Genomic DNA, 10175 nt, shown 5'->3' with positions numbered 1-10175 from the left:
ATTATTATTATTATTATTATTATTATTATTATTATTATTATTATTATTATTATTATTATTATTATTATTATTATTATTATTATTATTATTATTATTATTATTATTATTATTATTATTATTATTATTATTATTATTATTATTATTATTATTATTATTATTATGCAATAAATTACAGTCCATTTTATTCATCCATTTAGGGCAAAGAAAAAGGACAAGGATTTCATACAAAGAATAACCCCTATGACATAAGGCATAAACTCAAAAGAAGTTTAGCCTATGGACAACCTTTTCATAGTCCTTATTAGGAACTTTCCCTAAGATGCGACTACTAACATTATTTCTGATAATGTGAAGGAGTTGAGTAGCAGTTTTTTCAGCTCCTAGAAAAATTCTAGCATTTCTTTCAGCCCAAATATGGTAGCAGACAGCTCCTATACAGCAGCGGAACCACCCATTCTTCCAGTGTCTTATATGCTTCTTTTCAATGCACCAGAGTAGCTCCTTAGTAGGATTAAAAGCTCTGTGTGGCAGGCCAAGCCAGGTGAGAATACCAGTCCAAAGATGTCTAGAAAAGGAGCACTGAAGGAAAATATAACTATGAGTTTCCTGAGCTTCCTTACAAAGAATGAATCTGTTAGCTATGGAGAAGCCTCTAGCAGCAATTTTATCCATAGTAGCCAGCTCTTCTTTAAGGGCTAAGGTAGTAATCAGTCTATGGCTAGGGATTAGGAATTGACTATTGAGTGCAGGGGCCCAAGGGAGGGCAGTTGCAGGTGTTCTGAACCAGTCATAGGCAGCCTTAATATGAAACTTACCATTTTGAACCCAAGAATTAAGCAAGACACTAGCAGCAGGTATAGTACCAGTCCGACTAAGGATTTCCTCTTTTACTGCTAGAATGCTCCTAAAACTTTCAGAGTGGTGGGGTTTGCTGTTATTATCCCAAATGCTATTATGGATCAAGTTATAGGCTGTGTTCCAATGACACCAAAACCCATAATGCTGATTAGCAAAGCTCCAAAGCCGTTTTGCTAGAACTGATTTATTCCAGAATAAGAGTTCTTTGATATCAAGCCCCCCCTCATGCCATGGGGAGCAAATAGTTCTCCATCTTGCATAAACCATTCTTTGCCTCCCATCATCATTATTCCAGAAAAAATCTTTCCAGAGACGATTAATTGCTTTGATAATGTTCATAGGGAGCAAGACACTGGCACACCAGAAATTTGTTAGGCCAAAGATGACAGAATTCAGTAACTGAACTTTTCCAGCATAAGAGAAGGACTTGGCTGCCCAATGTTTAATCTGGGTTTGATCTTAGTTATGAGACCCCTATAATTGTCAAAAGTGTTCCTTGTAGTATGAAGGGGAAGACCTAGGTATCTGAAAGGGAATCTCCCCTCAGAGAACCGAGTAACCTGCAAAATTTGATGCTTGACAGTAGCAGGAACCCCACCAAAGTACACATCAGTTTTATCATTATTTGCAGATAAGCCAGACCAGTGAGAAAAAGTTTCCAAATTACACATCAGTTTTATTATTATTATTATTATTATTATTATTATTATTATTATTATTATTATTATTATTATTATTATTATTATTATTATTATTATTATTATTATTATTTTTTTTTTTTTTTATTATTATAAGATGCGCGCAGCTTTCATTAAAATAAAATAAAAGGTTTACATGAAATTGGTGGGGAGCCGAGAGACAATCTGGGCTCCCACACCCTTAGCAATAGCAAAGCTAAGTCTAGTAAAAATGTAAGCGGCTACCCGAGCCCCCGCATCCTGAGATACCGAGAATTTCTGGATCCGCTTGAGCAAGGCAACAGCATCCGAACCCAGCTCCCCAAGTGAAGAGAAAGAGAAAGGTAGGAAACCATAACCCGCTATCGCGCACAAATCCCCATACTTAGCACACTTTCGCTGAGCAGCATCAGCGACAACCCGGCCCGGCACAAAATCTGCCAACCCAGTCTGAGTCAAAGGTGAAGAACCTGTCAGGTCGACGCACACATCACGTCCCCTGTCCCAAGAATAAAGCAATAAATCCGCAGGACAAAGAGAGCCACCATGCCCATCAACCAAACCGATATCAACCTCCTTCCCCGCGTAAATACCGGATCTATAGCGGATGTCGAAAAGAGTGTCCCGGACAAGGTTATGCTGATGTTTAACGCCCACAAGTACCAAAGACAAGAGACAGCGTGGTCCCCAAAAACATCCCCAAAGAAAAACCCGAGAGCAAGCAGACGGGGCCTAGATACGTGAATAACGGCACACCAGACGATACCCCAAAGACACTACGGTAAGTCCTCCCGTTCATAGTCCGCCCCAACCCCGAGATAGGAACCGCACGTAACCAATTAGAGGAGTGAGAACCTGCCGAGATCGCCATAAAGCATCTTTGGCGTGGTGTCAAAGAGAAAACAGACTCTCGGCAAAGAAAGAACCGTTGTGAAATAAATGTCGCCAATTTCTTCATAAGTTTGGGGCGCAATTTCACTAGGGTGACCTAATATACCAGTAACCTGTAGTCGCAGTAAACACTGCGCGGCATCATCAAAAGCAGGGGCCACACAAAACCAGAAGGGCCGAGGAGCTTAGCCCGCAAACCAACGAGATCTAAGCGGGACGCAATAAAAGCATAAAATAAAACATCTCCCGCCGCATAGACACCAAGACCTCCAAGATGAAAAGGGAATGTAGCAAGGCGCCACTGCCAATCCCCAAAACCCGGCCCTGACGCGGTGACAATACGTTCTAAGCTAGAACGAAGAGCGGCATCAAAAGGAAGATGGACAGACCCAAAAACACTAGGGGAGCAAGTACGAAGGAAGAAGTAGAGCTTAGAAATACCAAAAGACAAGCTCGAAGAAGAAGCAACTCACATTGCGGGTCCTCAATCCTCGCAACCAAGTCCATTAGCTCAATGGTCTTAGTTACTCTCGTCGCCACAATCTCACCGCTAAAACCGGGACAATCTTGTGAGTCCTCCCAAAATCGTAACACCGCGCAATGGAGAGAAATAGAAGTGGGGAAAACCCCGGGAAGCCGACTCAGTGGATCCTCAACGAGGCCAAAAGACCTCCGTCTTGGAGACATTAAGATGTAATCCAAAACGAGGGCCATCCAACCTAATCAAGTCCAAAACCTTCCCCACCTCCAAAGTATCATCCACGATGGTGCCATCATCTAAGTACCATGCCTGTAAAGTGAGATCAAAAGTGTCCCGGATCTTGCAAACCAAGAGATGCAAAACCAACGCGAAAAGCAAAGGCCCCAACGGATCACCCTGCTGAACACCGACAAGACCACAAGCGGTGCTCCCCAAAAAAAGGCGGGTGGCTGGAATAACAAAACTCCACCCAACGGGAGAGAGCGGCAACGACGGCGGACCTCTGAAGCATGGTCGAACGGTCAACAAGGTTGAACGATTCGAAAATCAACCAAAGAAAGATAGAAAGCCCCACCTGAGCCCCCTGATCCTCAATGAGCCGGTTCAAGGCATGCAAGATAGCCTCTCATCCACCGGACACACCCACCCCGAACTGAAGCCCATCAAAATAAGAAGATAAAGACGGACCAACCATATAAGCAGCAACCTTGGAGACAAGCCGTCTCCAGACCGTACCAACCGCAATAGGACGAACTCCACCACCCGGTTTAACGAGTGGCGTGAGAGGGGCGCTGGCAATGTACTCACCCAGAGGAAGAGGAAATCGGCCCTCAAGAAAAAGATTAACCACCCTAGTAATAGAAGTGATCAAATCATCGGAGATAGCCACAACAGCGCCACTCAAACAGTCCATAAGGTGCTGGGCACGAAAACCATCCCTCCCACAAGAAGTACCACGAGGGAAGCTCCGAATCATATCCAAGACAACCGCTGAAGAGGCAACCAGAGGATGATGATCCCTAGACAGAGGAGGCAATGAAAGAGGCGGGGCTACATGATGCTTCTCACGCAGGGCCACGAGAGTGGCATCGGAGTAGGGGGCGACCCCAGAGTAAGAAAGCACCCGTACAGCAGCACTATAATGGCCATCAGAAATCTTCCGCCGACATTGGCGGAGGTTAAGCTCACTCAAATCCAGATCCTCATCCACAGAAAATGAAGAAGGACCCTCAACAAAACACTCCTGTAACAACTGCAAACCCCCCCAGGTGCCCCCAAGCAAGGATAGCCCTGACAATACCCTCCTTCTGATGCTGATGCCGAATAGCAGTCTGACACTCATGATTACTCCGAGGAGCGAAAGTCCTGAGCAAACAAAGTGGTAGAACAAGCAAACGAATCCAGCGGGAGAGATCACTAGGGGCATCAAACACCGCATCCAAGGCCCCTTTCAAAGCCCGAGCAAACCCAAGACGGTTAGGAGGAATAGATTTCACGGTGCGAAGGCCTAAAGACAGCAAACGATCCAGCGAAGATATAGACCACTGAACGAGCTCTACACTATCATCAGAAGAAACCGAAGTAGAAGGAGCCAAAGGTCTCGGAATACCATGAATATGGAAGGTGTAAATGCCATCAACACACCCCGGATGCTCCACACAATCACCCCGACTATGCCGACATCTTGCTCTAACAGTACGGGTCATAAAACACACCCCACACAACCAGAGCCCCATCCGTCTCAAAGAACTCTCGGCATTGGAATAAACAGTCAAACTATCGGAAAGAGTCTGACGCGTAAGGTCCAACGCACCGTCATTATTATTATTATCATTATTATTATTATTATTATTATTATTATTATTATTATTATTATTATTATTATTATTATTATTATTATTATTATTATTATTATTATTATTATTATTATTATTATTATTATTATTATTATTATTATTATTATTATTATTATTATTATTATTATTATTGTTATTATTATTATTATTGTTATTATTATTATTGTTGTTATTATTATTATTGTTATTATTATTATTGTTATTATTATTATTATTGTTATTATTATTATTATTATTATTATTATTATTATTATTATTATTATTATTATTATTATTATTATTATTATTATTATTATTATTATTATTATTATTATTATTATTATTATTATTATTATTATTATTATTATTATTATTATTATTATTATTATTATTATTATTATTATTATTATTATTATTATTATTATTATTATTATTATTATTATTATTATTATGCAATAAATTATAGTCCATTTTATTCATCCATTTAGGGCAAAGAAAAAGGACAAGGATTTCATACAAAGAATAACCCCTATGGCATACGGCACAAACTCAAAAGAAGTTTAGCCTATGGACAGCCTTTTCATAGTCCTTACTAGGAACTTTCCCTAAGATGCGACTACTAACATTATTTCTGATAATATAAAGGAGTTGAGTAGCAGTTTTTTCAGCTCCTAGAAAAATTCTAGCATTTCTTTCAGCCCAAATATGGTAGTAGACGGCTCTACTCCTATACAAAGAAATGAACCACCCATTCTTCCAGTGTCTTATATGCTTCTTTTCAATGCACCAGAGTAGCTCCTTAGTAAGATCAAAAGCTCTGTGTGGCAGGCCAAGCCAGGTGAGAATACCAGTCCAAAGATGTCTAGAAAAGGAGCACTGAAGGAAAATATGACTATGAGTTTCCTGAGCTTCCTTACAAAGAATGAATCTGTTAGCTATGGAGAAGCCTCTAGCAGCAATTTTATCCACAGTAGCCAGCTTTTCTTGAAGGGCTAAGGTAGTAATCAGTCTATGGCTAGGGATTAGGAATTGACTATTGAGTGCAGGGGCCCAAGGGAGGGCAGTTGCAGGTGTTCTAAACCAGTCATAGGCAGCCTTAATATGAAACTTACCATTTTGAACCCAAGAATTAAGCAAGACACTAGCAGCATGTATAGTACCAGTCCGACCAAGGATTTCCTCTTTTACTGCTAGAATGCTCCTAAAACTTTCAGAGTGGTAGGGTTTGCTGTTATTATCCCAAATGGTATTATGGATCAAGTTATAGGCTGTGTTCCAATGACACCAAAGCCCAAATGTTGATTAGCAAAGCTCCAGAGCCATTTTGCTAGAACTGATTTATTCCAGGATAAGAGTTCTTTGATATCAAGCCCCCCTCATGCCATGGGGAGCAAATAGTTCTCCATCTTGCATAAACCATTCTTTGCCTCCCATCATCATTATTCCAGAAAAAATCTTTGTAGAGACGATTAATTGCTTTGATAATGTTCTTAGGGAGCAAGACACTGGCACACCAGAAATTTGTTAGGCCAAAGATGACAGAATTCAGTAACTGAACTTTTCCAGCATAAGAGAAGGACTTGGCTGCCCAATGTTTAATCTGGGTTTGATCTTAGTTATGAGACCCCTATAATTGTCAAAAGTGTTCCTTGCAGTATGAAGGGGAAGACCTAGGTATCTGAAAGGGAATCTCCCCTCAGAGAACCCAGTAACTTGCAAAATTTGATGCTTGACAGTAGCAGGAACCCCACCAAAGTACACATCAGTTTTATCATTATTTGCAGATAAGCCAGACCAGTGAGAAAAAGTTTCCAAAGTACACATTATTATTATTATTATTATTATTATTATTATTATTATTATTATTATTATTATTATTATTATTATTATTATTATTATTATTATTATTATTATTATTATTATTATTATTATTATTATTATTATTATTATTATTATTATTATTATTATTATTATTATTATTATTATTATTATTATTATTATTATTATTATTATTATTATTATTATTATTATTATTATTATTATTATTATTATTATTATTATTATTATTATTATTATTATTATTATTATTATTATTATTATTATTATTATTATTATTATTATTATTATTATTATTATTATTATTATTATTATTATTATTATTATTATTATTATTATTATTATTATTATTATTATTATTATTATTATTATTATTATTATTATTATTATTATTATTATTATTATTATTATTATTATTATTATTATTATTATTATTATTATTATTATTATTATTATTATTATTATTATTATTATTATTATTATTATTATTATTATTGTTACCTTGAGGAGGAAGACCAGACTGTTTTGATGGATTTTGAGCCGCCATTTGAGCAACTTGAGTATCCAACATCTTATTATGAGCCATAAGTTCGGAGATTTGAGCCGTTTGCTTTTGTTGCATCATCAAAGTTTGTTGCAATAGACCTTTTAACTTCGACACGTCATTACTTGAAGCTTGAGGAGGAGGTTGAAATTGTTGAAAACCTCCTTGATTTGGCCTTTGATAACCTCCTTGTGGTTGATTACCACGATTTGGAGGAATAATATATAGATTTTGTTGAGGAGCTTGGGCATAAGCATTTGGACTCCTTTCAGTGAAGAAGTTAGAATATGGAGTACCTTGCTTGAAATACTGGAAGGCATGAACTTGCTCAATAGTACTCATACACTTAGCCACAGTGTGGCCATCTATCCCATATCTCTCGCAGGACAGTTCTTGTTGAATCATGTGAACCATCTCTTGCTTACCCAATGACTGGGTAGTCTTCGATTCGGCTATTTGAGCAAGTATAGTCTCCAATTGTGCCGCAACCACACTATCTGAACCACTTCCTCTCTTACTTCCTCTGGGGTTGCCATACTCAGCTGTGTGAGTAGCTATTTGATCAAGCAACTTCCAAGCATTACCATCATTAGTATTATCTTGGAATCTCCCATTGGCAGCTGAATCAAGTAGAGCTCTATGATCATCATACAACCCGTTGTAAAACTGGTTGCAAAGGAACCAAAATCTCAAATCCAAGGTGAGGGACAGACCGAACTAGTCTTTTGAACCTTATCTAAGCTTCATTAAAATCCTCAGTAGGACCTTGCTTAAAACTTGTGATTTCACTTCTAAGAGCATTGGTTTTCTGTGGTGGAAAATACCTCTTGTAAAATGCGAGAGCCAATGAAGTCCATTTGGTAATTGCTTCGGTCTCCATAACCACTCAGTTGCACATCTCTCAAAGAGAAAGGAAATAAAGTTTGCTTGACCTGATCTTGAGACACCCCATCTGTCAAAGGAATAGAATAGCAATAAGTAACAAACTTTTCCATGTGCTTTGCGGGGTCCTCTCCAGCTTTTCCTCCAAATAAAATCCTCTCTATTAGGCTTATGTATGAAGGCTTTATCTCAAAATTTCCCTTACCAGTAGTAGGGAGCCTGAAGCCTTTAGGAATAGAATCACCCGTGGGTTCGGAGTGACTTGCCAATGTCGGCATCTTTGATGTTGTAGAAACCACAGGTGCAGAAATAAGTGTGTAACACCCCCTCATACCAAGGTACCTTACCAGGACTACCCCAGGAATGAAAGGCTGTTACCATCTCGGTTGCCCGAGGTTAGTACATATCAAAAGCAACAGTCCCAAACACATTTATTAAGATACGGTAAGGTATTAAAAGTTACAATGTTCCAAAATCCAAAAATATAAATCCAAATGCTATCCAATACAAAACAAATGCTAAGATTCGTGATGATGATACTAAATCTGGTGTGACGACTCTCCCATGACCGCCCCAAGTTCACCAAATGCATTACCTGTCACAGCCTGCTCACCATCCCCGAATGGATCACTGCAGATTTTAAAAAACAACAACGGGGTCAGTACTGCTCAATTAAAATAAGACAAGGCACAAGTAGCCAGCTGATCATCCTCCATCCCCAGTCTCCCGATCTCACATAGTAACCGACTACACACCAAAGTGTGTAGCCATGCCAGACTACCCATCGCAACAGGTAGCCCATGCCGCCAGTGGGGGACCGCAGCCAATCCCCACCAAAATCCCGCTCATCAACGAGCGATAACCCCGTCTCTTAATGTGCACATCCCCTCTCGTGACGGGTTCCACGGAGGGCGAACTAGGGCGTGAAGCCACTCCCGCAGGTGACTCCACCACACCCAACACAACAACATCACAACCACCACCACAACACCAACACTCCGATGATCAGTAGAAATGGGCATACACAATACAATCACATCTTAAATCAACTAACAGTAACTGAGTAGAGAAACCCTACCTTAGCAACAACAGCAGCAGTGAAGAGAATCTAGCAACTAGAACAGCTCTTCTACGAAGTCCTCGCCTAAACAATAATCACATAACACAATTACTTATTGCAAAACCCCATTTCCCCCAATACATGATTAAAGACAACCATAGAAAATAATAACCAACAATCAAGGGGATAAAGACTTACCGACGGAGGAATAAAGGATTGAATGCGATTGCTACGATTATCCACACACACACAAAGGAGAGATTCAGAGTGATTAAAGCGTCGTACGATGATTAGATTTTGTAAATAGTGTTTAGGAAACTGATTAATGAAATTATATAACGCCCTAATTACTCCCGAATCAAACCGCTGAAATATTACTCGCCAGACCGGATACTCGGTCGAGTATATAGTATACTCGGCTGAGTATCCTCTACACGGTCGAGTATTCAGTATACTCGGCCGAGTGTTCCTCGGCAGTTGCCAAATAGACTACACAACACACACTACTCGATCGAGTAGGCCATACTCGGTCGAGTACCAGCCTATAAAATCCGTTGTATTACAGTCTTCCCCCCTAAAAAGAACTTCGTCCCCAAAGTTCACACTTTATCCAAAACAAACACAACAAAACAACCTCCCGACACAACATACCAATAACATACTAGCACAAAACATCACAAAACCTAACTAACCCGACTCAAACTACCCCAAAAACACACATGCGACCATCTCCTTCCCCCCTAAAAAGACAACGGTTACGTCCTCGTAACCAACCATACCTGATCAAAAAGGTTAGGAAAACGCTCTCGCATAGCCTCTTTTGGTTCCCATGTGGCCTCTTCCACATTATGATTGGACCAAAGTACCTTGAGTAAAACGGTCTCACCATTCCTTGTCTTGCGTACTTTGCGGTCTAGGATCTCCTTAGAAACCTCAGCATAGGACAAGGACTCATCAAGCTCGATATTCTCAACCTCAAGTACATGTGACGGGTCACTCACATACTTCCGGAGCTGTGAAAGATGAAAGACATTGTGGACTCTATCCAAAGTTGGTGGCAAGGCGAACCTGTAGGCTACCTCGCCTATGCGATCCAAAATCTCATAAGGAC

At 39.4% G+C, this 10175-nt stretch overlaps 2 protein-coding genes across 2 annotated transcripts; both read right to left on the bottom strand.

Moving 5' to 3' along the window:
• Positions 1-258: 258 nt before the first annotated feature.
• Positions 259-1529, bottom strand: LOC141655254 (uncharacterized). The gene is made up of 2 exons (XM_074462342.1): positions 1419-1529; positions 259-1305 (listed from the first exon to the last, which is right to left on the bottom strand). Exons 1-2 carry the CDS (start codon positions 1527-1529, stop codon positions 259-261), a joined length of 1158 nt encoding a protein of 385 aa, XP_074318443.1.
• A 3762-nt stretch (positions 1530-5291) lies between these two features.
• LOC141655253 (uncharacterized) lies at positions 5292-6566 on the bottom strand. Its single transcript, XM_074462341.1, has 2 exons — positions 6296-6566; positions 5292-6010 (listed from the first exon to the last, which is right to left on the bottom strand). Exons 1-2 carry the CDS (start codon positions 6564-6566, stop codon positions 5292-5294), a joined length of 990 nt encoding a protein of 329 aa, XP_074318442.1.
• Between the last annotated feature and the right edge of the window lie 3609 nt (positions 6567-10175).

The sequence above is a fragment of the Silene latifolia genome, chromosome 5 (genome assembly GCF_048544455.1).
Source record: "Silene latifolia isolate original U9 population chromosome 5, ASM4854445v1, whole genome shotgun sequence".
Lineage (NCBI taxonomy): Eukaryota > Viridiplantae > Streptophyta > Magnoliopsida > Caryophyllales > Caryophyllaceae > Silene > Silene latifolia.
This window is presented reverse-complemented; position numbering and strand designations above follow the sequence as displayed.

Excerpts from the sequence above, each read along its gene's own strand:
- LOC141655254 (XM_074462342.1), bottom strand. The coding sequence starts at position 1,529 with ATGTGTAATTTGGAAACTTTTTCTCACTGGTCTGGCTTATCTGCAAAT. Across the intron at positions 1,306-1,418 it reads TCAAGCATCAAATTTTGCAG|ATTAAACATTGGGCAGCCAA; the intron begins GTTACTCGGTTC and ends GATCAAACCCAG.
- LOC141655253 (XM_074462341.1), bottom strand. The coding sequence starts at position 6,566 with ATGTGTACTTTGGAAACTTTTTCTCACTGGTCTGGCTTATCTGCAAAT. Across the intron at positions 6,011-6,295 it reads TCTTATGCTGGAAAAGTTCA|CCTATAACTTGATCCATAAT; the intron begins GTTACTGAATTC and ends ATTGGAACACAG.